Below are 27,446 nucleotides of genomic sequence, written 5' to 3' on the forward strand. Positions count from 1 at the left end.
TGAAGTGGACTCAAATAGCCAACCGTTACAGACAAGGTAGGCCGAAGAGCATCTCGGAACGCACAGTACGGCCAATCTCTGAGGCAGATGGGGCTACAGCAGTCAGAAGACCACACCGGGGGCCACTCAGCTCAGCTAAGAACAGGAAACTGAGGCTACAATTTGCACAAGCTCACGAAATTGGACAGTAGACGATTTGGAAAAAACGTTGCCTGTTCTGATGAGTCTCGATTTCTGCTGCGACATTCGGATGTAGGGTCCAGAATTTGGCTCCAACAAACATGAAAGCATGGATCCATCCGCCTTGTATCAAGGGTCCCGGCTGGTGGTGGTGGTGTCATGGTGTGGGGAATATTTCTTGGCACTCTTGGGCCCCTTGGTACCAATTGAGCATGGTTTTGCAACGCCACAAGCCTACCTGAGTATTGTTGCTGACCATGTCCATCCCTTTATGACCACAATGGACCCAACATCTGTGGCTAACTCTTTCAGCAGGGTAATGTGCCATGTCATAAAGCTAGAATCATCTCAGACTGGTTCTGAACATGACAATGAGGTCACTTTACTCCAATGGCCTCCACAGTCACCAATCTCAATCCAATAGAGCATCTTTGGGATGTGGAACGGGAGATTGGCATCATGGATGTGCAGCCGGACAATCTGCGGCAACTGTGTGATGTCATCATGTCACTATGGACCAAAATCTCTGAGGAAGCTTCCAGCACCTTGTTGTATCTATGCCACCAAGAATTGGGCAGTTCTGAAGGCAAAAGGGGGTCCAACCCGTTACTAGCATGGTGTACCTAATAAAGTGGCCGCTGAGTGTATGTTATTACGCATGCACCATTTACTCACATTTTATTGCGTTGCGATACTATTACGCCTCGCTGGGATGCTTTGTTTTCCTATTATACCTTCCCCTCCATTTATTTATTTATTTTTTTTGTTCTTTTTCTTTTTTTGTACCTGAAAATCTTCATAAATCTTGAATGTGAAAAAAAATCTGTTTCAACGTAAAAATGAGGAGGATAAAGAGAGGATGATGATAAAGGAGGAGGAGAAGGATCTAAAGAGGAGGAGGAGGAGAACAAAGGAGGAGCAGAAGGATAAAGAACGAGGACAAATTTTTGAGGGAGGAGGAGGATGATAAAGAGGAGAAGGAAGAGGAGGAGAACAAAGGAGGAGCAGAAGGATAAGAAAGAGGACAATGAGAGGAGGAGGAGGAAGGAGGAGGAGATAAAGAGGAGGAGGAGGAGATAAAGAGGAGGAAGGAAGAGGAGAGAGAACAAAGGAGGAGCAGAAGGATAAGGAATGAGGAAATGAGGAGGAGGAGGATGATAAAGAGGAGAAGGAAGAGGAGGAGAACAAAGGAGGAGCAGCAGGATAAAGAAGAGGACAATGAGGAGGAGGAGGAGGAGGAGGGATGATAAAGAGGAGGAGGAGGATGATAAGAGGAGGAGGAAGAGGAGGAGAACAAAGGAGGAGCAGAATGAGAAAGAAGAGGACAATGAGGAGGAGGAGGAGGGAGGTGGAGGATGATAAAGAGGAGGAGAGGGAGAGGAGAACAAAGGAGGAGCAGAAGGAAAAGAAGAGAACAAGAGGAGGAGGATGATAAGAGGAGGAGGAGGATGATAAAGAGGAGGAGAAAGAGGAGGAGAACAAAGGAGGAGCAGAAGGATAAAGAAGAGGACAATGAGGAGGAGGAGGAGGATAAAGAGGAGGAGGAGGATGATAAAGAGGAGGAGGAGGAGGAGGAGGAGAACAAAGGAGGAGCAGAAGGATAAAGAAGAGGACAATGAGGAGGAGGAGGATGATAAAGAGGAGAAGGAAGAGGAGGAGAACAAAGGAGGAGCAGAAGGATAAAGAAGAGGACAATGAGGAGGAGGAGGAGGAGGATGATAAAGAGGAGGAGGAGGATGATAAAGAGGAGGAGGAAGAGGAGGAGAACAAAGGAGGAGCAGAAGGATAAAGAAGAGGACAATGAGGAGGAGGAGGAGGATGATAAAAGAGGAGGAGGGAGGGAGGAGGAGAAACAAAGGAGGAGCAGAAGGATAAAGAAGAGGACAATGAGGAGGAGGATGATAAAGAGGAGGAGGAGGATGATAAAGAGGAGGAGGAGGTGATAAAGAGGAGGAGGAGGATGATAAAGAGGAGGAGAAAGAGAGGAGAACAAAGGAGGAGCAGAAGGATAAAGAAGAGGACAATGAGGAGGAGGAGGAGGAGGAGGGATGATAAAGAGGAGGAGGAAGAGGAGGAGACAAAGGAGGAGCAGAAGGATAAAGAAGAGGACAATGAGGAGAAGGAGGATGATAAAGAGGAGGAGAACAAAGGAGGAGCAGAAGGATAAAGAAGAGGACAATGAAGAGGAGGATGATAAAGAGGAGCAGAAGGATAAAGAAGAGGACAATGGAGGAGGAGGAGGATGATAAAGAGGAGGAGGAGGAGAACAAAGGAGGAGCAGAAGGATAAAGAAGAGGCAATGAGGAGGAGGAGGAGGATGATAAGAGGAGGAGGAGGAGAAAAAAGGAGGAGCAGAAGGATAAAGAAGAGGACAATGAGGAGGAGGATGATTAAAGAGGAGGAGGAGGAGAACAAAGGAGGAGCAGAAGGATAAAGAAGAGGACAATGAGGAGGAGGATGATAAAGAGTGAAGTCGTCTGAATAAGAGGGAGGAGTATGAAAAGAGGAGAAGGTGGAGAACAAAGGAGGAGCAGAAGGATAAAGAAGGAGGACAATGAGGAGGAGGAGGAGGATGATAAAGAGGAGGAGCAGCGAATAAGAGGAGGAGGATTATAAAGAGAGAAGGTGGAGAATAAAGGAGGAGTAGAAGGAAAGAAGAGGGACAATGAGGAGGAGGAGGATGATAAAGAGGAGGAGGAGGAGGATGATAAAGAGGAGGAGGAAGAGGAGGAGAACAAAGGAGGAGCAGAAGGATAAACGATGAGGAGGAGGAGGAGGATGATAAAGAGGAGGAGGAGGCTGTATAAAGAGGAGGAGGATGATAAAGAGGAGAAGGTGGAGAATAAAGGAGAGCAGAAGGATAAACGATGAGGAGGAGGATGATAAAGAGGAGGAGGCTGTAAAAGAGGATGAGGATGAGAAAGAGGAGAAGGCGGAGAAGAAAGGAGGAGCAGAAGGATAAACGATGAGGAGGATGAAAAAGAGGAGGAGGCTGAATAAGAGAAGGAGGATGATAAAGAGGAGGAGGCTGATAAGAGGAGGGGATTATAAAGAGGAGAAGGCGCGAGAGAATAAAGGAGGGAGCAGAAGGATAAACGATGAGGAGGAGGAGGATGATAAAAGGGAGGAGGCTGAATAAGAGGAGGGGGATTATAAAGAGGAGAAGCGGAGAATAAAGGAGGAGAAGAAGGATAAACGATGAGGAGAGGAGGATGATAAAAGGAGGAGGCTGAATAAGAGGAGGGGATTATAAAGAGGAGAATGCGGGAATAAAGGGAGGAGCAGGAGGATAAAGAAGAGGACGATGAGGAGGATAAAGGAGAAGGATAAAGAGGCGGGGGGGATGATGATGATGATGGGGGTTAGTCTCTTGGCCGGGCTCACCTGGACTAATTTGTGGCAGGATGTCCAGTAGTTGGTCACATGACAGCTGTCCAGCTCCCGGCACGCCGCCTGCGGATCTTCTCATCGGCAAAGCTGAAGAGAGGGCAGAGTGGTCATGTCCTCTGCAGGCCTCAGCCTGTGTAATGCCCCCTCCCCACTACAGAAACTCACCAGGGACTCAGCAGACCCAGAGCCTCCAGGGGCCCCGAGAAGCTCCAGTCCTCCAGCACCCGGTAATGGCCGAGATAGAAGGGCGGGTCCCAGCCGAGGAGGCTGCCCAGGATGAGTGGCAGGAGGTGCGGGAGGCCGGGGGCAGCGGCGGAAATACCACAGGCACTGCACTATCACCACCTCCGACAGCCTAAGGGGAGAAAGGGCAATGGGGTCATCACTCGGGGGCCCATCACCCATTGTATCATCACCCATTACATTATCACCTCATCATCATCACGTATTACATCATCACATCACCATTACATTATCACCTCATCATCATCACTTATTAATCATCACCCTCATCACTATCACCCCATTCACTATCACCCCCATCACTATCACCCCCCCGCACTATCACCCCTCACTATCACCACCATCACTATCACCCCCATCACTATCACCCCCATCACTATCACCCCCACCACTTCACCCCCATCACTAACCCCATCACTATCACCCCCCATCACCATCACTATCACCCCCATCACTATCACCCCATCATATTCACCCCATCACTATCACCCCCATCACTATCACCCCCATCACTATCCCTATCCCCCCATCCCCATCACTATCACCCCATCACTATCACCCCCATCACTATCACCCCCATCACTATCACCCCCATCACTATCACCCCATCACCCCCATCACCATCACTATCACCCCCATCACCATCACTATCACCCCCATCACTATCACCCCCATCACCATCACTATCACCCCCATCACTATCACCACCATCACTATCACCCCAGCACTATCACCCCATCACTATCACCACCATCACTATCACCACCATCACTAATCACCACATCACTATCACCACCATCACTGATCACCCCCATCACTATCCCCCCCCCACTATCACCCCCATCACTATCACCCCCATCACCATCACCCCCATCACTATCACCCCCATCACTATCACCCCCATCACCACCATCACTATCACCCCATCACTATCACCCCCATCACTATCACCCCATCACTATCACTATCACCACCATCACTATCACCACCATCACTATCACCCCCATCACCACCATCACTATCACTATCACCCCCATCACTATCACCCCCATCACTATCACCCCCATCACTATCACCCCATCACTATCACCCCCATCACCACCATCACTATCACCCCATCACTATCACCCCATCACTATCACCCCATCACTATCACCCATTACAACATCACCTCATCCCCTGACTGATTGCACCTCCCCATCTTCCTCTGATACAGAGATGCTGCGGGTCTTACAGGAGCACAGAGCTACGATTGGCCATGGAGTGGATCCTCCAGGCTACATCCTCCCCTCCTGCGTCACATGACACGGCCTCTGCCGCCGGCCTCCGATACTCCAGGACAAAATCCGGGAAATCAACCTGAGTAATCAGCAGAGAGAAAAGAAGGTGTGATACACTGGGCCAAACCTCAGTGACATACTCACACTCAGTATTACACCTCAGTGACACACTCACACTCAGTATTACACCTCAGTGACACACTCACTCAGTATTACACCTCAGTGACACACTCACACTCAGTATACACCACAGTGACACACTCACTCAGTATTACACCTCAGTGACACACTCACATCAGTATTACACCTCAGTGACACACTCACACTCAGTATTACACCTCAGTGACACACTCAGTATTACATCACAGTGACACACTCACACTCAGTATTACACCACAGTGACACACTCACTCAGTATTACACCTCAGTGACACACTCACACTCAGTATTACACCACAGTGACACACTCACACTCAGTATTACACCACAGTGACACACTCACTCAGTATTACACCTCAGTGACACACTCAGTATTACACCTCAGTGACACACTCACACTCAGTATTACACCACAGTGACACACTCACACTCAGTATTACACCTCAGTGACACACTCACACCTCAGTGACACAGTCACACTCAGTATTACACCTCGGTGACACAGTCACACTCAGTATTACACCTCAGTGACACACTCACACTCAGTATTACACCACAGTTACACACCATAGAGTATTACACGTCAGTAACACAGTAACCGAGGAGTATTACATGTCAGTAATTTTGGACATACATAAATAGAGGAGCATGCTGGGAGTTGTAAGTACCTGCAGAGTTATTAGGGTCGGCAGGGAAGTATCCAGGGCTGTGGGGTAATGAGTGCGGGGGCTCAGCGTCAGTCAGAAATCATGTTCAGCAGCAGCGCCCCTGTACCATCTGCCTGCAAGAGAAGTAACAACACAAGGTATTTGTTCTATTAACATAAGAGGGGTGAGGGAGCTACGCGGGAGGGGTGAGGGAGATACGCGGAGGGGTGAGGGAGATACGCGGGAGGGGTGAGGGAGATACGCGGGAGGGGTGAGGGAGATACGCGGGAGGGGTGAGGGAGCTACGCGGGAGGGGTGAGGGAGCTACGCGGGAGGGGTGACGGGAGCTACGCGGGAGGGGTGAGGGAGCTACGCGGGAGGGGTGAGGGAGCTACGCGGGAGGGGTGAGGGAGCTACGCGGGAGGGGTGAGGGAGCTACGCGGGAGGGGTGAGGGAGCTACGCGGGAGGGGTGAGGGAGCTACGCGGGAGGGGTGAGGGAGCTACGCGGGAGGGGTGAGGGAGATACGCGGGAGGGGTGAGGGAGATACGCGGGAGGGGTGAGGGAGATACGCGGGAGGGGTGAGGGAGATACGCGGGAGGGGTGAGGGAGATACGCGGGAGGGGTGACGGGAACTACGCGGGAGGGGTGAGGGAGATACGGGGAGGGGTGAGGGAGATACGCGGGAGGGGTGAGGGAGATACGCGGGAGGGGTGAGGGAGATCGCGGGAGGGGTGAGGGAGATACGCGGGAGGGGGAGGGGAGATACGCGGGAGGGGTGAGGGAGATACGCGGGAGGGGTGAGGAGATACGCGGGAGGGGTGAGGGAGATACGCGGGAGGGGTGAGGGAGATACGCGGGAGGGGTGAGGGAGATACGCGGGAGGGGTGAGGGAGATACGCGGGAGGGGTGAGGGAACTACGCGGGGGGGGTGAGGGAGATACGCGGGAGGGTGAGGGAGATACGCGGGAGGGGTGAGGGAGATACGCGGGAGGGGTGAGGGAAATACGCGGAGGGGTGAGGGAGATACGCGGGAGGGGTGGAGGGAGATACGCGGGAGGGGTGAGGGAGATACGCGGCAGGGGTGACGGGAAACTACGCGGGAGGGGTGAGGGAATACCGCGGGAGGGGTGAGGGAACTCGGGAGGGGTGAGGAACTACGCGGGAGGGGTGAGGGAGATACGCGGGAGGGGTGAGGGAACTACGCGGGAGGGGTGAGGGAACTACGCGGGAGGGGTGAGGGAACTACGCGGGAGGGTGGAGGGAGATACGCGGGAGGGGTGAGGGAGATACGCGGGAGGGGTGAGGGAGATACGCGGGAGGGGTGACGGAGATACGCGGGAGGGGTGACGGAGATACGCGGAGGGGTGACGGAGATACGCGGGAGGGGTGACGGGAACTACGCGGGAGGGGTGAGGGAGATACGCGGGAGGGGTGAGGGAGATACGCGGGAGGGGTGAGGGAGATACGCGGGAGGGGTGAGGGAGATACGCGGCAGGGGTGACGGGAACTACGCGGGAGGGGTGACGGGAACTACGCGGGAGGGGTGAGGGAACTACGCGGGAGGGGTGACGGCACACGCGGGAGAGGTGATGGCACAACCACGGTACTCTAGAACAGCAGCATACTTGATGTCAGCGCCCCCTGCAGGCCGGAGGAATTACCACAGCCCGCCCCTGAATATCCTGGGGAGCAGCAAAACAACTTACTGGTTCCAGTAGAGGGGGAGGCAGGACCAGGCCAGGAAGGAGCGGCGGGGGCTGCGGGGGTCACTGCGTACAGTCTGAACACCAGCAGAGACTCGTAGGGGAGAGCGAGGAGGGGGACCTGGAGCTGGATCCTGCAGAACATGAAGACAACCAGGAAGTTATACTGAGGGCCAGCTACACCCCCCTGACCCCTGACCCAGGAGCTTACATCTCATCCCACACCGCCCGGAGGAAGAACGACCGAGAGGCCACAACACTCCTGGACTTCACTTCTGGGCAGATCTTCCTCCCGGCGTAAGTAACCGAGCACGAAAGGTAGAAGACATGGTCACTGCAAGACACAAAGCACCCGTAACCACATGGGAGGCTGTTACCCCCAGAGCTGCACTCACTATCTGCTGTTACATCATGTCTCATCCTCCAGAGCTGCACTCACTATTCTGCTTTACACCAATGTCTCATCCCCCAGAGCTGCACTCACTATTCTGCTGTTACATCATGTCTCATCCTCCAGAGCAGCACTCACTATTCTGCTGTTACATCATGTCTCCTCCTCCAGAGCTGCACTCACTATTCTGCTGTTACTCCTGTCTCATCCTCCAGAGCTGCACTCACTATTCTGCTGTTACATCATGTCTCATCCTCCAGAGCTGCACTCACTATTCTGCTGTTATGTCTCATCCCCCAGAGCTGCACTCACTGTACTGCACACACAGGTGCGAGAGACAAGAGTAAAAGTATGGGCCGGCCAGGAGCACAGAGGGATGACATCACCCGGCACAAGTGATGATGTAATCTATGACGCTGACGATCCCCTCTCTCGACTTTTTGTCCACTTCTCGGGTAGATTGTGAGCAGCGAATAAGCGGCAGCTGAGAACTGCGGCTCCGCTCTCCATCCTGCTGCTCATCAGACACGACTCAGCTGTGAAGTCAGTGTGAAAACTCCGACTGTAGACGGCCAGGAGCCCGGAGAGGGCGCTAGAGAGCTCCACCAGGCTGAGTGCCACCGGATCTGCAGGGAGAAAGTTATATCTGTGTAAGGGGCCGAGCGTTATATCACACCCGGACCACGGAGAGCGAGCGTTAATATCACACCCCGGACCACAGGGAGCGAGCGTTTATATCACACCCGGACCACAGGGAGCGAGCGTTATATCACACCCGGACCACGGAGAGCGAGCGTTATATCACACCGTGACCACGGAGAGCGAGCGTTATATCACACCCGGACCACGGAGAGCGAGCGTTATATCACACCCGGCCTCCGGAGAGCGAGCGTTATATCACACCCGGACCACGGAGAGCGAGCGTTATATCACACCCGGACCACAGAGAGCGAGCGTTATATCACACCCGGACCACAGAGAGCGAGCGTTATATCAAACCCGGACCACGGAGAGCGAGCGTTATATCACACCCGGACCACGGAGAGCGAGCGTTATATCACACCCGGACACGAGAGAGCGAGCGTTATATCCACCCGAGGACCACGGAGAGAGAGCGTTATATCACACCCGGACCATGGAGAGCGAGCGTTATATGACATTGGGCTTCGGGGAGCTAGCGTTATATTATACACAGTCCATGGGGAATGCTATACGGAGGTATTATCTGAACACTATATACAGGGGTATTATCTGGACACTATATACGGGGTATTATCTGGACACTATATACGGGGTATTATCTGGACACTATATACGGGGTATTATCTGGACACTATATACGGGGGTATTATCTGGACACTATATACGGGGGTATTATCTGGACACTATATACGGGGGTATTATCTGGACACTATATACGGGGGTATTATCTGGACACTATATACGGGGTATTATCTGGACACTATATACGGGGGTATTATCTGGACACTATATACGGAGGTATTATCTGAACACTATATACGGGGGTATTATCTGGACACTATATACGGGGGTATTATCTGAACACTATATACGGGGGTATTATCTGGACACTATATAGGGGGGTATTATCTGGACACTATATACGGGGGTATTATCTGGACACTATATACGGGGGATTATCTGGACACTATATAGGGGGTTTATCTGGTCACTATATACGGGGGTATTATCTGGACACTATATACGGGGGTATTATCTGGACACTATATACGGGGGTATTATCTGGACACTATATACGGGGGTATTATCTGGACAGTATACAGGGATATTATCTGGACAGTATACAGGGATATTATCTGGACAGTATAAAGGGGTATTATCTGGACACTATATACGGGGTATTATCTGGACAATATACGGGGGTATTATCTGGACAGTATACAGGGATATTATCGGACAGTATACAGGGGTATTATGGACACTATATACAGGGGTATTATCTGGACAGTATACAGGGGTATTATCTGGACAGTATACAGGGGTATTATCTGGACAGTATACAGGGGTATTATCTGGACAGTATACAGGGGTATTATCTGGACACTATATACGGGGGTATTATCTGGACAGTATACAGGGTATTATCTGGACACTATATACGGGGGTATTATCTGGACACTATATACAGAATATTATCTGGACACTATATACGGGGTATTATCTGGACAATATATACGGTGGTATTATCTGGACACTATATACGGGGGTATATATGGACACTATAACGGGGGTATTATCTGGACACTATATACGGGGGTATTATCTGGACAGTATATACGGGGGTATTATCTGGACAGTATACAGGGGTATTATCTGGACACTATATACGGGGGTATTATCTGGACAGTATACGGGTGTATTATCTGGACACTATATACGGGGGTATTATCTGGACACTATATACGGGGGTATTATCTGGACACTATATACGGGGGTATTATCTGGACACTATATACGGGGGTATTATCTGGACACTATATACGGGGGATTATCTGGACACTATATACGGGGGTATTATCTGGACACTATATACGGGGGTATTATCTGGACAGTATACAGGGGTATAATCTGGACACTATATACGGGGGTATTATCTGGACAGTATACAGGGGTATTATCTGGACACTATATACGGGGGTATTATCTGGACAGTATACAGGGGTATTATCTGGACACTATATACGGGGGTATTATCTGGACAGTAGTACGGGGGTATTATCTGGACAGTATACAGGGGTATTATCTGGACACTATATACGGTGGTATTATCTGGACACTATATACGGGGGTATTATCTGGACAGTATACAGGGGTATTATCTGGACAGTATACAGGGGTATTATCTGGACAGTATAACGGGGGTATTATCTGGACAGTATACAGGGGTATTATCTGGACACTATACGGGTATCATCTGGACAGTATACGGGGGTATTATCTGGACACTATATACGGGGGTATTATCTGGACAGTATACGGGGGTATTATCTGGACACTATATACGGGGGTATCATCTGGACACTATGGGGGACATGTTTCAACTGGCGTTCCGGGGTTTTCGGCGGAAATTGACGATTTGCGCAATATTTTTATTCGCAAATGGCGATTTACGAATAAAATATTCGCAAATTGGCACTTTCCGCCGGGTACGCCGGGGGGCGTGGAGGGTTGTGAAGGGGCGGAACGAGAGGCAGCGCCGCCCCCCTATATATATATATATGTGTATATATATAGCCTGCTGGATCCCGGTAACATACTCACCGCCATCTGAGGGGTTTGCACCCAATTCTGTGGAAAAAAAATAAATTAGGAGACTGGAATCACTGACCGAACAATCAGGAAGGAAACAGTCATCAGCAGAGGGATGTACAGGGGGAGGTACAGGAGGGTATACAGGGGGAGGTACAGGAGGGTATACAGGGGGAGGTACAGGAGGGTATACAGGGGGAGGTACAGGAGGGTATACAGGGGAGGTACAGGAGGGTATACAGGGGAGGTACAGGAGGGTATACAGGGGGAGGTACAGGAGGGTATACAGGGGAGGTACAGGAGGGTGTACAGGGGAGGTACAGGAGGGTATACAGGGGGAGGTACAGGAGGGTATACAGGGGAGGTACAGGAGGGTATACAGGGGAGGTACAGGAGGGTGTACAGGGGAGGTACAGGAGGGTATACAGGGGAGGTACAGGAGGGTATACAGGGGGGTACAGGAGGGTATACAGGGGGAGGTACAGGAGGGTATACAGGGGGAGGTACAGGGGGGAGGTACAGGGGGGAGGTAGAGGGGGGAGGTACAGGAGGGTACACAGGGGGAGGTACAGGGGGAGGTACAGGGGGAGGTACAGGGGGGAGGTACAGGGGGGAGGTACAGGAGGGTATACAGGGGGAGGTACAGGAGGGTATACAGGGGAGGTACAGGAGGGTACACAGGGGGAGGTACAGGAGGGTATACAGGGGGAGGTACAGGGGGAGGTACAGGAGGGTACACAGGGGGAGGTACAGGAGGGTATACAGGGGGAGGTACAGGGGGGAGGTACAGGGGGGAGGTACAGGAGGGTACACAGGGGGAGGTACAGGAGGGTATACAGGGGGGAGGTACAGGAGGGTACACAGGGGGAGGTACAGGAGGGTATACAGGGGGAGGTACAGGAGGGTATACAGGGGGGAGGTACAGGAGGGTACACAGGGGGAGGTACAGGAGGGTATACAGGGGGAGGTACAGGAGGGTATACAGGGGGAGGTACAGGAGGTATACAGGGGAGGTACAGGAGGGTATACAGGGGGAGGTACAGGAGGGTATACAGGGGGAGGTACAGGAGGGTGTACAGGGGGAGGTACAGGAGGGAAAACAGGGGGAGGTACAGGAGGGTAAACAGGGGGAGGTACAGGAGGGTAACAGGGGAGGTACAGGAGGGTATACAGGGGGAGGTACAGGAGGGTATACAGGGGGAGGTACAGGAGGGTATACAGGGGGGTACAGGGGGAGGTACAGGGGGAGGTACAGGGGGAGGTACAGGAGGGTATACAGGGGGAGGTACAGGAGGGTATACAGGGGGAGGTACAGGGGGAGGTACAGGGGGAGGTACAGGAGGGTACACAGGGGGAGGTACAGGAGGGTATACAGGGGGAGTACAGGAGGGTACACAGGGGGAGGTACAGGAGGGTATACAGGGGGAGGTACAGGGGGAGGTACAGGGGGGAGGTACAGGAGGGTACACAGGGGGGGTACAGGAGGTATACAGGGGAGGTACAGGAGGGTACACAGGGGGAGGTACAGGAGGGTATACAGGGGGAGGTACAGGAGGGTATACAGGGGGGAGGTACAGGAGGGTACACAGGGGAGGTACAGGAGGGTATACAGGGGAGGTACAGGAGGGTATACAGGGGGAGGTACAGGAGGGTATACAGGGGGAGGTACGGAGGGTATACAGGGGGAGGTAGTACGGAGGGTATACAGGGGGAGGTACAGGAGGGTGTACAGGGGGAGGTAACAGGAGGGTATACAGGGGGAGGTACAGGAGGGTACACAGGGGGAGGTACAGGAGGGTATACAGGGGGAGGTACAGGAGGGTATACGGGGGAGGTACAGGAGGGTATACAGGGGGAGGTACAGGAGGGTATACAGGGGGAGGTACAGGGGGAGGTACAGGGGGAGGTACAGGAGGGTACACAGGGGGAGGTACAGGAGGGTATACAGGGGGAGGTACAGGAGGGTATACAGGGGGAGGTACAGGAGGGTATACAGGGGGAGGTACAGGAGGTATACAGGGGGAGGTACAGGAGGGTATACAGGGGAGGTACAGGAGGTTATACAGGGGGAGGTACAGGAGGTACACAGGGGGAGGTACAGGAGGGTATACAGGGGAGGTACAGGAGGGTATATAGGGGGAGGTACAGGGGGAGGTACAGGAGGGTACACAGGGGAGGTACAGGAGGGTATACAGGGGGAGGTACAGGAGGGTACACAGGGAGGTACAGGAGGGTATACAGGGGGGTACAGGAGGGTATACAGGGGAGGTACAGGAGGGTACACAGGGGGGTACAGGGGAGATGTACAGGGGAGATGTACAGAGGAGATGTACAGGGAGATGTACAGGGGAGATGTACAGGGGGGGATGTACAGTGGGGGGATGTACAGGGGGGGGGATGTACAGGGGGGATGGGGCGGCAGGGGTGCGATGTACAGGGGGGGGATGTACAGGGGGAGGGGGCGGCAGAGTAGAGTATTATAATCACCATCGGCAGCTGCAGGGAGGAGACGCTCAGTCTCCGGACGGCCTCGCTGATCTCCTGAGTCTCCACAGAGCGGAGCAGGTAACAGATCTCCTCCACCGCTGCCAGGACTCCGCCTACACCTGCCGACTAACACACCATATATGGGATTACATACAACCCCCCCCCCCCCCGTCCGTTATAGCCCTCCCCGTCCGTTATAGCCCTCCCGCCCGGTGACATCCCCAGCCGGGGGGAGGGCTTACCTGGTTGTAGAGGAAGTATTGGAGCTGATCTCCATAGTGAGTGACGGCATCAGAGACGCGTCTCCTAGAGGATAGAGAAGGAAACTGTGGGAGCAGTGACATCCTCAAAGACCTACCTCTCCTAACTGCTACACGGACTGCGGCCGTCCTCCGGTCTGAGCGTCCAGCTCTCCGGAATCCGAAATACCAAACAATAACAATCAGATGAAATAAATAAGTAAAGAAGGAGCAGAGATGTTACTCAGGACGCCACACCTCCATCCCCTCCACCTCCATCCCCTCCACCTCCACCCCCTCCAGCTCCCTCCACCTCCGACCCCTCCACTTCCAGCTCCGCTCCCTCCACCTCCAGCTCCGCCCCTCCAGATCCAGCTCCGCCCCCTCCACCTCCTCCAGCTCCCTCCACCCCCGACCCCTCCACCTCCAGATCCGCTCCCTCCACCTCCAGATCCTCCCTCCAGATCCAGCTCCGCTCCCTCCACCTCCGCTCCCCCCACCTACCTCTCCGCTCCCTCCACCTCCAGATCCATCTCCACTTCCTCCACCTCCGCTCCCTCCACCTCCAGCTCAGTCTCTGCTCCCTGTAGCTCTCGGCTTCTGGAAAGAAGCTCTGGATTCCAGAATCTCTTTCTCCTGTAAATGAAAAGTTCTGTATAGTCTGGACTAGGTTGTATCCATAGCCCCAGGTATACAGTCATATCACTGTGTGTCCCTGGAGGTGGAGGGAGCAGAGACAGATCTGGACGCCTGTCCCTGGAGGTGGAGGGAGCAGAGACGGATCTGGACGCCTGTCCCTGGAGGTGGAGGGAGCAGAGACGGATCTGGACGCCTGACCCTGGAGGTGGAGGGAGCAGAGACAGATCTGGACGCCTGTCCCTGGAGGTGGAGGGAGCAGAGACGATCTGGACGCCTGTCCCTGGAGGTGGAGGGAGCAGAGACGGATCTGGACGCCTGTCCCTGGAGGTGGAGGGAGCGGAGACGGATCTGGACGCCTGTCCTGGAGGTGGAGGGAGCGGAGACGGATCTGGACGCCTGTCCTGGAGGTGGAGGGAGCGGAGACGGATCTGGACGCCTGTCCCTGGAGGTGGAGGGAGCAGAGACGGATCTGGACGCCTGTCCCTGGAGGTGAAGTGAGCGGAGACGGATCTGGACGCCTGTCCCTGGAGGTGGAGGGAGCGGAGACGGATCTGGACGCCTGTCCCTGGAGGTGGAGGGAGCAGAGACGGATCTGGAAGCCTGTCCCTGGAGGTGGAGGGAGCGGAGACGGATCTGGACGCCTGTCCCTGGAGGTGGAGGGAGCAGAGACGGATCTGGACGCCTGTCCCTGGAGGTGGAGGAGCGAAGACGGATCTGGACGCCTGTCCCTGGAGGTGGAGGGAGCAGAGACGGATCTGGACGCCTGTCCCTGGAGGTGGAGGGAGCAGAGACGGATCTGGACGCCTGTCCCTGGAGGTGGAGGGAGCAGAGACGGATCTGGACGCCTGTCCCTGGAGGTGGAGGGAGCGGAGACGGATCTGGACGCCTGTCCCTGGAGGTGGAGGGAGCGGAGACGGATCTGGACGCCTGTCCCTGGAGGTGGAGGGAGCGGAGACGGATCTGGACGCCTGTCCCTGGAGGTGGAGGGAGCGGAGACGGATCTGGACGCCTGTCCCTGGAGGTGGAGGGAGCGGAGACGGATCTGGACGCCTGTCCCTGGAGGTGGAGGGAGCAGAGACGGATCTGTACGCCTGTCCTTGGAGGTGGAGGGAGCAGAGACGGATCTGAACGCCTGTCCCTGGAGGGAGCAGAGACGGATCTGGACGCCTGTCCCTGGAGGGAGCAGAGACGGATCTGGACGCCTGTCCCTGGAGGTGGAGGGAGCAGAGACGGATCTGGACGCCTGTCCCTGGAGGGAGCAGAGACGGATCTGGACGCCTGTCCCTGGAGGTGGAGGGAGCAGAGACGGATCTGGACGCCTGTCCCTGGGGGTGGAGGGAGTAGAGACGGATCTGGACGCCTGTCCCTGGAGGGAGCAGAGACGGATCTGGACGCCTGTCCCTGGAGGTGGAGGGAGCGAGACGGATCTGGACGCCTGTCCCTGGAGGTGGAGGGAGCAGAGACGGATCTGGACGCCTGTCCCTGGAGGTGGAGGGAGCAGAGACGGATCTGGACGCCTGTCCCTGGAGGTGGAGGGAGCAGAAACGGATCTGGACGCCTGTCCCTGGAGGGTGGAGGGAGCAGAGACGGATCTGGACGCCTGTCCCTGGAGGTGGAGGGAGCAGAGACGGATCTGGACGCCTGTCCCTGGAGGGAGCGAAGACGGATCTAAACGCCTGTCCCTGGAGGTGAAGTGAGCGGAGACGGATCTGGACGCCTGTCCCTGGAGGTGGAAGGAACAGAGGACGGATCTGGACGCCTGTCCCTGGAGGTGGAGGGAGTAGAGACGGATCTGGACGCCTGTCCCTGGAGGGAGCAGAGACGGATCTGGACGCCTGTCCCTGGAGGTGGAGGGAGCAGAGACGGATCTGGACGCCTGTCCCTGGAGGTGGAGGGAGCAGAAACGGATCTGGACGCTTGTCCCTGGAGGTGGAGGGAGTAGAGACGGATCTGGACGCCTGTCCCTGGAGGGAGCAGAGACGGATCTGTACGCCTGTCCTTGGAGGTGGAGGGAGCAGAGACGGATCTGGACGCCTGTCCCTGGAGGGAGCAGAGACGGATCTGGACGCCTGTCCCTGGAGGTGGAGGGAGCAGAGACGGATCTGGACGCCTGTCCCTGGAGGGAGCAGAGACGGATCTGGACGCCTGTCCCTGGAGGGAGCAGAGACGGATCTGGACGCCTGTCCCTGGAGGGAGCAGAGACGGATGGAGGTGTGGTGACCCCGGCGTATGGCGGAGGTGCGGCCGGTCACTTGCTGGGTGGTGAGGTTTGACACCAGCTCTGTGGTGGTTGGTGAGATACAGCCGGGCCCAGTGATGTTATGTGGTGACGCCGGTGCCGGTTGGGTGCACAGATATGGCGGTACACCCCTGGGGTCAGTGACCTGCTGGGTTGTTGCAGGGTCCTGTGGGCTGTAGTCATGGTGGTCCGGAGTGCAGTAGTGACCCTCCCGGACTAGGAGTGTGTGCTGTGTCGGTGCAGGATGAGGAATCACAGAGTCCCGTTACCATAAATAGAACATGGTTTCCTCTGGAGATAACTGTGTACAGCAGGACATACATACAGCAGACCTCAGCAGGACATACATACAGCAGGACATACATACAGCAGGACATACAGCAGGACATACATACAGCAGAACAGACATACAGCAGGACATACATACAGCAGGACCTACAGCAGGACATACTACAGCAGGACATACATACAGCAGGACATACAGCAGGAATACATACAGCAGAACAGACATACAGCAGGACATACATACAGCAGGACATACATACAGCAGACATCATACAGCAGGACATACATAAAGCAGGACATACATACGCAGGACATACAGCAGGACATACAGCAGGACATACATACAGCAGGACATACATACAGCAGGACATACATACAGCAGGACATACATACAGCGACATACATACAGCAGGACATACATACAGCAGGACATACATACAGCAGGACATACATACAGCAGGACATGCAGCAGGACATACATACAGCAGGACATACAGCCGTGCATGGACAGAACACTTTATACTTGATAAGATACTTAATAGTTCAGGATGCAGATCTGTGATGAGCGTATAGAGAGCGGTACAGTCGTGCTGACTAGGTTGTGTGCTGAGAGATACAGAAGAAGAAGCAGAGTAGCAGAGAGGAGGATGTCGTGAGAGTCCCAACTGAAGTAGTGCTGTGCTCTGCCGGGATGTTGATGGATGAGGTAGAGATAGAAGACAACGAGAATACTTGTGCCCGTGCATCGACTCTTATCAGAATGAAACACCTATTGCCCTACCGGTCTTGGGGGACCCGTCCTACAGGGTGACACAAGCCCCAGACCTTGTTACCTGGGATGAGCAGAATGCTGAGGATTTCCTGCTGACAACCGCGCTGTGAGATAGAGTTCCTAGGCTCTTAGCAACTTTGCTCTATCCGGATGAGTTCCTAGCTTACTGCTGTCTGTGGATCCTGTCCTGCACTGTGACTCTCCTTGTCCACGGCGGGGGTGGGGGTTGTCTCTGACTTGTCCTCTCCTGTAACACTGCATAGTGCTCAGTGAGGTTACTTGAAGAGAAACTGTTAGCTGCATCTTGATCTACAGTCAACCGCTATACTTCCTCTACCCATGTGACTTCCTATCTACAGCCCCTGTAAGGTGCGCTGTGAGTGGGAGAAGAGTGCATAGAGAAGAAGAGAGAGATAGGACAGAGAAGAAGAGACTCCCATAGGTTCACAGATCCATGTGACACATAAATAAAAAATAACCCTTTACATACTGCAGTAATGCGGCAACTGAGTACACATACTTACATCTAGTGGCAAAACTTTATCACTACTACATCAACACTTACAAGAAAGTACAGGCTTTTGAGAGGGGTGTAAGCAGTAGCAACACCGTAGTGACAACACAGAGGGAGCAGAGACGGATGTGAAGGTGGAGTGAGCAGAGACGGAGGTGGAGGTGGAAAGAGCAGAGACGGAGGTGGAGGTGGAAAGAGCAGAGACGGAGGTGGAGGTGGAAAGAGCAGAGACGGGCGTAGAGGGAGCAGAGACGGGCATGGAGGGAGCAGAGACGGAGTTGGAAGGAGCAGAGACGGAGGTGGAGGTGGAGGGAGCAGAGACGGAGGTGGGGTGGAGGGAGCAGAGACGGAGGTGGAGGTGGAGGGAGCAGAGACGGAGGTGGAGGTGGAAAGAGCAGAGACGGGGCGTAGAGGGAGCAGAGACGGGCATGGAGGGAGCAGAGAGGAGGTGGAAGGAGCAGAGACGGAGGTGGAGGTGGAAAGAGCAGAGACGGGCGTAGAGGGAGCAGAGACGGGCATGGAGGGAGCAGAGACGGAGGTGGAAGGAGCAGAGACCGGAGGTGGAAGGAGCAGAGACGGAGGTGGAAGGAGCAGAGACGGAGGTGGAAAGAGCAGAGACGGAGGTGGAGGTGGAAAGAGCAGAGAGACGGGCGTGGAGTGGTGGTGGAGAGGCAGAGACGGGCATGGAGGGAGCAGAGACGGCGTGGAGGGAGCAGAGTCGGGCGTGGAGGGAGCAGAGACGGGCATGGAGGGAGCAGAGACGGTGGTGGAAGGAGCAGAGACGGAGGTGGAAGGAGCAGAGACGGAGGTGGAAAGAGCAGAGACGGAGGTGGAAAGAGCAGAGGAACGGGCGTGGAGGTGGAGGGAGCAGAGACGGGCGTGGAGGGAGCAGAGACGGGCGGGGAGGGAGCAGAGACGGGCGTGGAGGGAGCAGAGACGGGCGTGGAGGGAGCAGAGACGGGCGTGGAGGGAGCAGAGACGGGCGTGGAGGGAGCAGAGAGGGCGTGGAGGAGCAGAGAAGGCGTGGAGGGAGCAGAGACGGGCGTGGAGGGAGCAGAGACGGCGTGGGGAGGGAGCAGAGACGGGCGTGGAGGGAGCAGAGACGGGCGTGGAGGGAGCAGAGACGGCGTGGAGGGAGCAGAGACGGAGTGGAGGGAGCAGAGACGGAGGTGGAGCGAGCAGAGAGCAGAGACGGAGGGAGCAGAGAGCAGAGACGGAGGAGGCAGAGAGCAGAGATGGAGGGAGCAGAGAGCAGAGACGGAGGGAGCAGAGAGCAGAGACGGAGGAGCAGAGAGCAGAGGACGGAGGGAGCAGAGAGCAGAGACGGAGGAGCAGGGACGGAGGGAGCAGAGAGCAGAGACGGAGGGAGCAGAGAGCAGAGACGGCTTTGGCTTTTATCTTCTAGAACACGAAAAAAAAACTTCCGTCTCTGCTCTTTGCTCCTCCGTCTCTGCTCTCTGCTCCCTCCGTCTCTGGGGGGGGTGAACCTGCTGCCGCTCAGCTATCACATATTACCAGTGACTTGGCTTTGGCTTTTATCTTCTAGAACACGAAAAAAAACCTTCCAAGTCACTGGTAATATGTGATGGCTGAGCGGCAGCAGGTTCACCCCCCCCCCAGAGACGGAGGGAGCAGAGAGCAGAGACGGAGGGAGCAAAGAGCAGAGACGGGGGGAGCAGAGAGCAGAGACGGAGGGAGCAGAGAGCAGAGACGGAGGGAGCAGAGAGCAGAGACGGGGGAGCAGAGAGCAGAGACGGAGGGAGCAGAGAGCAGAGCGGGGGGAGCAGAGAGCAGAGAGCAGAGACGGAGGGAGCAGAGAGCAGAGACGGGGGGAGCAGAGAGCAGAGACGGGGGAAGCAGAGAGCAGAGACGGGGGAAGCAGAGGACTGGGAAGCAGAGAGCAGAGACGGGGGGAAGCAGAGAGCAGAGACGGGGGGAGCATGAGAGCAGAGACGGGGAGCAGAGAGCAGAGACGGAGGGAGCAGAGAGCAGAGACGGGGGGAGCAGAGAGCAGGACGGGGGGAGCAGAGAGCAGAGACGGAGGGAGCAGAGACGGGGGGAGCAGAGAGCAAAGACGGAGGGAGCAGAGAGCAGAGACGGGGGGGAGCAGAGAGCAGAGACGGGGAGCAGAGAGAGAGCAGGAGGGGGGAGCAGAGAGAGAGAAAGGAGGGAGCAGAGAGAGCAGAGATGGAGGGAGCAGAGAGCAGAGACGGGGGAGCAGAGAGCAGAGACGGAGGGAGCAGAGAGCAGAGACGGAGGGAGCAGAGAGCAGAGACGGAGGAGGGCAGAGAGCAGAGACGGGGGAGCAGAGAGCAGAGACGGGGGGAGCAGAGAGCAGAGAGGGGGGATCAGAGAGCAGAGACGGGGGAGGGAGCAGAGGGGGGAGCAGAGAGCAAAGACGGAGGGAGCAGAGAGCAGAGACGGGGGGAGCAGAGAGCAGAGACGGGGGAGCAGAGAGCAGAGACGGAGAGAGAGCAGGACGGAGGGAGCAGAGACGGAGGGAGCAGAGACGGAGGGAGCAGAGACGGAGGGAGCAGAGCGGGGAGCAGAGACGGAGGGAGCAGAGAGGAGGGAGGGGCAGAGACGGAGGGAGCAGAGACGGAGGGAGCAGAGAGCAGAGACGGAGGGAGCAGAGCGCAGAGACGGTGGGAGCAGAGAGCAGAGACGGAGGGAGCAGAGAGCAGAGACGGAGGGAGCAGAGAGCAGAGACGGAGGGAGCAGAGAGCAGAGACGGAGGAGCAGAGACGGAGGGAGCAGAGACGGAGGGAGCAGAGACGGAGGGAGCAGAGACGGAGGGAGCAGAGAGCAGAGACGGAGGGAGCAGAGAGCAGAGACGGGAGGGAGCAGAGACGGAGGTGGAAGGAGCAGAGACGGAGGGAGCAGAGACGGAGAGCAGAGACGGAGGGAGCAGAGAGCAGAGACGGAGGGAGCAGAGAGCAGAGACGGAGGAGCAGAGACGGAGAGAGCAGAGAGCAGAGACGGAGGGAGCAGAGACGGAGAGAGCAGAGAGCAGAGACGGAGGAGCAGAGACGGAGAGAGCAGAGAGCAGAGACGGAGGGAGCAGAGACGGAGAGAGCAGAGAGCAGAGACGGAGGGAGCAGAGAGCAGAGACGGAGGGAGCAGAGAGCAGAGACGGAGGGAGCAGAGAGCAGAGACGGAGGGAGCAGAGAGCAGAGACGGAGGGAGCAGAGAGCAGAGACGGAGGGAGCAGAGAGCAGAGACGGAGGGAGCAGAGAGCAGAGACGGAGGGAGCAGAGACGGAGGGAGCAGAGACGGAGGGAGCAGAGAACAGAGACGGAGGGAGCAGAGAGCAGAGACGGAGGGAGCAGAGAGCAGAGACGGAGCAGAGAGAGCGAGACGGAGGGAGCAGAGACGGAGGGAGCAGAGACGGAGGAGCAGAGACGGAGGGAGCAGAGAGCAGAGACGGAGGGAGCAGAGAGCAGAGACGGAGGGAGCAGAGAGCAGAGACGGAGGGAGCAGAGAGCAGAGACGGAGGGAGCAGAGAGCAGAGACGGAGGGAGCAGAGACGGAGGGAGCAGAGACGGAGAGAGCAGAGAGCAGAGACGGAGGGAGCAGAGAGCAGAGACGGAGGGAGCAGAGAGCAGAGACGGAGGGAGCAGAGAGCAGAGACGGAGGAGCAGAGAGCAGAGACGGAGGGAGCAGAGACGGAGAGAGCAGAGAGCAGAGACGGAGGGAGCAGAGAGCAGAGACGGAGGGAGCAGAGACGGAGAGAGCAGAGAGCAGAGACGGAGGGAGCAGAGAGCAGAGACGGAGGGAGCAGAGAGCAGAGACGGAGGGAGCAGAGAGCAGAGACGGAGGGAGCAGAGAGCAGAGACGGAGGGAGCAGAGAGCAGAGACGGAGGGAGCACAGACGGGGGGAGCAGAGAGCAGAGACGGAGGGAGCAGAGAGCAGAGACGGAGGGAGGGAGCAGAGAGCAGAGACGGAGGGAGCAGAGACGGAGGGAGCAGAGAGCAGAGACGGAGGGAGCAGAGACGGGGGGAGCAGAGACGGAGGGAGCAGAGAGAGAGCAGAGACGAAGGAGCAGAGAGCAGAGACGGAGGGAGCAGAGAGCAGAGACGGAGGGAGCAGAGAGCAGAGACGGAGGGAGCAGAGAGCAGAGACGGAGGGAGCAGAGAGCAGAGACGGAGGGAGCACAGACGGGGGGAGCAGAGAGCAGAGACGGAGGGAGCAGAGAGCAGAGACGGAGTGAGCAGAGAGCAGAGACAGAAGGAGCAGAGAGCAGAGACGGGGGAGCAGAGACGGAGGGAGAGCAGAGAGCAGAGACGAGGAGCAGAGAGCAGAGACGGAGGGAGCAGAGAGCAGAGACGGAGGGAGCACAGACGGGGGAGCAGAGACGGAGGGAGCAGAGAGCAGAGACGGAGGGAGCAGAGAGCAGAGACGGAGGGAGCAGAGAGCAGAGACGGAGAGAGCAGAGAGCAGAGACGGAGGGAGCAGAGAGCAGAGACGGAGGGAGCAGAGAGCAGAGACGGAGGGAGGCAGCAGAGCAGAGACGGAGGGGAGCAGAGAGCAGAGACGGAGGGAGCAGAGAGCAGAGACGGAGGGAGCAGAGAGCAGAGACGGAGGGAGCAGAGAGCAGAGACGGAGGGAGCAGAGAGCAGAGACGGAGGGAGCAGAGAGCAGAGACGGAGGAGCAGATTAGCAGAGACGGAGGGAGCAGAGAGCAGAGACGGAGGGAGCAGAGAGCAGAGACGGAGGGAGCAGAGAGCAGAGACGGAGGGAGCAGAGAGCAGAGACGGAGGGAGCACAGACGGGGGGAGCAGAGAGCAGAGACGGAGGGAGCAGAGACGGAGGGAGCAGAGAGCAGAGACGGGAGGGAGCAGGAGAGCAGAGACGGAGGGAGCAGAGAGCAGAGACGAGGGACAGAGAGCAGAGACGGAGGGAGCAGAGAGCAGAGGGGGAGGGGGGGGGGGGGGCAGAGACGGAGGGGCAGAGAGCAGAGACGGAGGGAGCAGAGAGCAGAGAGCAGAGAGGCGGAGGAGAGCACAGAGAGCAGAGACGGAGGGAGCAGAGAGCAGAGACGGAGGGAGCAGAGAGCAGAGACGGAGGGAGCAGAGAGCAGAGACGGAGGGAGCAGAGAGCAGAGAGACGGAGGGAGCAGAGAGCAGAGACGGAAGGTTGTTTTTTCGTGTTCTAGAAGATAAAGCCAAAGCCAAGTCACTGGTAATATGTGATAGCTGAGCGCCAGCAGGTTCACCCCCCCCCCGCCCCGACAGCCAGGGGGGGCCCAGAAGAGGACAGGCAGCCGAGGGAGGCCCAATGCTGATATCAGCGGGGGGGGAGGGGTAGAAAACCCGCCTCTCACCTGAGCTCCTGCCAGTACTGAGCATGCTCCAGCCGGCCACCCAGACCCAGCTCTGCCTCATCATCCTCCACCTGTAAAATGAGACCACATGACTTACACAGGTGGTGAGGGGTGTTACAGTGTACGGGTGCAGGTGAGGGGGGTGTTTACAGTGTACGGGTGCAGGTGAGGGGTGTTACAGTGTACGGGTGCAGGTGAGGGGGTGTTACAGTGTACGGGTGCAGGTGAGGGGGTGTTACAGTGTACGGTGTGCGGTGAGGGGCTGTTACAGTGTACGGGTGCAGGTGAGGGGGTGCCACAGTGTACGGGGCAGGTGAGGGGGTGTTACAGTGTACGGTGCAGGTGCAGGTGAGGGGGTGTTACAGTGTACGGGTGCAGGTGAGGGGGTGTTACAGTGTACGGGTGCAGGTGAGGGGTGCCACAGTGTACGGGTGCAGGTGAGGGGCTGTTACAGTGTACGGGTGCAGGTGAGGGGGTGCCACAGTGTACGGGTGCAGGTGAGGGGGTGTTACAGTGTACGGGTGCAGGTGAGGGGGTGCCACAGTGTACGGGTGCAGGTGAGGGGGTGCCACAGTGTACGGGTGCAGGTGAGGGGGTGCCACAGTGTACGGGTGCAGGTGAGGGGGTGTTACAGTGTACGGGTGCAGGTGAGGGGGTGCCACAGTGTACGGGTGCAGGTGAGGGCTGTCACAGTGTACGGGTGCAGGTGAGGGGCTGTCCACAGTGTACGGGTGCAGGTGAGGGGTGCCACAGTGTACGGGTGCCGGTGAGGGGCTGCCACAGTGTACGGGTGCAGGTGAGGGGGTGCCACAGTGTACGGGTGCAGGTGAGGGGGGTGTTACAGTGTACGGGTGCAGGTGAGGGGTGTTACAGTGTACGGGTGCAGGTGAGGGGGTGCCACAGTGTACGGGTGCAGGTGAGGGGGTGTTACAGTGTACGGGTGCAGGTGAGGGGGTGTTACAGTGTACGGGTGCAGGTGAGGGGGTGTACAGTGTACGGGTGCAGGTGGGGGGTGTTTACAGTGTACGGGTGCAGGTGAGGGGGTGTTACAGTGTACGGGTTGCAGGTGAGGGGTGTTACAGTGTACGGGTGCAGGTGAGGGGGTGTTACAGTGTACGGGTGCAGGTGAGGGGGTGTTACAGTGTACGGGTGCAGGTGAGGGGTGTTACAGTGTAGGGGCAGGTGCGGGGGTGTTACAGTGTACGGGTGCAGGTGAGGGGGTGTTACAGTGTACGGGTGCAGGTGAGGGGTGTTACAGTGTACGGGTGCAGGTGAGGGGGTGTTACAGTGTACGGGTGCAGGTGAGGGGGTGTTACAGTGTACGGGTGCAGGTGAGGGGGTGTTACAGTGTACGGGTGCAGGTGAGGGGGTGTTACAGTGTACGGGTGCAGGTGAGGGGTGTTACAGTGTACGGGTGCAGGTGAGGGGGTGTTACAGTGTACGGGTGCAGGTGAGGGGGTGTTACAGTGTACGGGTGCAGGTGAGGGGGTGTTACAGTGTACGGGTGCAGGTGAGGGGGTGTGTTACAGTGTACGGGTGCAGGTGAGGGGGTGTTACAGTGTACGGGTGCAGGTGAGGGGGTGTTACAGTGTACGGGTGCAGGTGAGGGGGTGTTACAGTGTACGGGTGCAGGTGAGGGGGTGTTACAGTGTACGGGTGCAGGTGAGGGGGTGCCACAGTGTACGGGTGCAGGTGAGGGGGTGTTACAGTGTACGGGTGCAGGTGAGGGGGTGTTACAGTGTACGGGTGCAGGTGATGTACCATACAGACAGTCATATAACTTACGGTACGAGCCAGGGGTCCCTGGGGGTCTCCTCCCATGTGGAGTCGGAGACGGATGCAGCGCTGCCTCTGTAAAATCTTGTGACTCCGCAGACTGTGGCCCCTGCAACACACAACAGAGCTGAGATACAGAGCACACAGGGTGTATCCCAGACCAGACAGTGTGATACTTTGCGCTCTCTATCTTCACCGAGTATCCAAGCCTGGGCAAAAAGTGACTACGACCCTGTAAGCCTGATAGCCAATAGGACACTGTATCTAAGCCCGGTACAGCATATGCCCCCTCCCCAGGTAAAGCTCTCTCCTCTTACCCCCCTCAGGCAGGTAGAGACCTCTCTGCTGCCCTCCTCTTACTCCCCTGGGGGCAGGTACAGGCCTCTCTGTCTCCCCCCTCTTCCCCCCTGGGGGCAGGTACAGGCCTCTCTGTTTTCCCCCCTCTTACCCCCTGAAGGCAGGTACAGGCCTCTCTGTCTCCCCCCCTCTTCCCCCCTGGGGCAGGTACAGGCCTCTCTGTTTCCCCCCTCTTACCCCCTGGGGGCAGGTACAGGCTCTCTGTCTCCCCCCCTCTTCCCCCCTGGGGGCAGGTACAGGCCTCTCTGTTTCCCCCGCTTACCCCCGGGGGCAGGTACAGGCCTCTCTGTCTCCCCCCCTCTTCCCCCTGGGGGCAGGTACAGGCCTCTCAGTTGACCCCCCTCTTACCCCTTGGGGCAGGTACAGGCCTCTCAGTTGACCCCCTCTTACCCCCTGGGGGCAGTACAGACCTCTCAGTGACCCCCTCTTACCCCCTGGGGGCAGGTACAGGCCTCTCTGTCTCCCCCCTCTTACCCCCTGGGGGCAGGTACAGTCCTCTCGGTTGCCCCCTCTTAAAACCCTGGGGGGCAGGTACAGGCCTCTCAGTTGACCCCCTCTTACCCCCTGGGGGCAGATACAGGATCTCTGTTTGCCCTCCTCTTACCCCCTGGGGGCAGGTACATGATCTCTGTTGCCCTCCTCTTACCCCCTGGGGGCAGGTACAGTCCTCTCTGTTGCCCCCCTCTTACCCCCTGGGGGCAGGTACATGATCTCTGTTGCCCTCCTCTTACCCCCTGGGGGCAGGTACAGTCCTCTCTGTTGCCCCCTCTTACCCCTGGGGGCAGGTACATGATCTCTGTTGCCTCCTCCTCTTACCCCCTGGGGGGCAGGTACAGTCCTCTCTGTCTCCCCCCTCTTACCCCCCTGGGGGCAGGTACAGTCCTCTCTGTTGCCCCCTCTTACCCCCTGGGGGCAGGTACAGGATCTCTGTTGCCCTCCTCTTACCCCCCTGGGGGGCAGGTACAGTCCTCTCTGTTGGCCCCCTCTTACCCCTGGGGGCAGGTACAGTCCTCTCTGTTGCCCTCCTCTTACCCCCTGGGGGGCAGGTACAGTCCTCTCTGTTGCCCTCCTCTTACCCCCCAGGGGGGCAGGTACAGTCCTCTCTGTTGCCCCCTCTTACCCCCTGGGGGCAGGTACAGGATCTCTGTTGCCCTCCTCTTACCCCCCAGGGGGGCAAGGTACAGTCCTCTCTGTTGCCCTCCTCTTACCCCCTGGGGGGCAGGTACAGTCCTCTCTGTTGCCCTCCTCTTACCCCCCTGGGGGGCAGGTACAGTCCTCTCTGTTGCCCCCTCTTACCCCCTGGGGGCAGGTACAGGATCTCTGTTGCCCTCCTCTTCCCCCCTGGGGGGCAGGTACAGGTATCTTGACTGATACTCACAGCTGTAAATACTCATCGCGGCCGCAGACGCTCAGGTGACAGCCCCTTCCCGCAGGCTCCGCCCCCTCTTTTTGCAGTCGGGGTATCACAGGCGGCTGCAGGGAGGGATAAAGCTGGGGTGTGGTGCAGGTGCGGGTCATGTGACACAGG

At 56.9% G+C, this 27,446-nt stretch overlaps 1 protein-coding gene across 1 annotated transcript; it reads right to left on the reverse strand.

Moving 5' to 3' along the window:
* Positions 1-8,403: 8,403 nt before the first annotated feature.
* Positions 8,404-27,436, reverse strand: LOC138775497 (phosphatidylinositol 3-kinase C2 domain-containing subunit gamma-like). Its single transcript, XM_069955948.1, has 7 exons — positions 27,297-27,436; positions 25,571-25,670; positions 23,786-23,856; positions 14,016-14,079; positions 13,774-13,899; positions 11,295-11,325; positions 8,404-8,621 (listed from the first exon to the last, which is right to left on the reverse strand). Exons 1-7 carry the CDS (start codon positions 27,434-27,436, stop codon positions 8,404-8,406), a joined length of 750 nt encoding a protein of 249 aa, XP_069812049.1.
* Positions 27,437-27,446: the final 10 nt, after the last annotated feature.

This window comes from Dendropsophus ebraccatus, unplaced genomic scaffold, assembly GCF_027789765.1.
Source record: "Dendropsophus ebraccatus isolate aDenEbr1 unplaced genomic scaffold, aDenEbr1.pat pat_scaffold_1672_ctg1, whole genome shotgun sequence".
Taxonomy (NCBI): Eukaryota; Metazoa; Chordata; class Amphibia; order Anura; family Hylidae; genus Dendropsophus; species Dendropsophus ebraccatus.

What these genes read in the sequence shown, in the direction of transcription:
- LOC138775497 (XM_069955948.1), bottom strand. Translation starts at nt 27,436, where the DNA reads ATGACCCGCACCTGCACCACACCCCAGCTTTATCCCTCCCTGCAGCCG. An exon ending in AGGGACCCCTGGCTCGTACC is followed by an intron (nt 23,857 to 25,570) that starts GTAAGTTATATG and finishes CTCATTTTACAG; the next exon opens with GTGGAGGATGATGAGGCAGA. An exon ending in CAGTACTGGCAGGAGCTCAG is followed by an intron (nt 14,080 to 23,785) that starts GTGAGAGGCGGG and finishes TCTATCCTCTAG; the next exon opens with GAGACGCGTCTCTGATGCCG.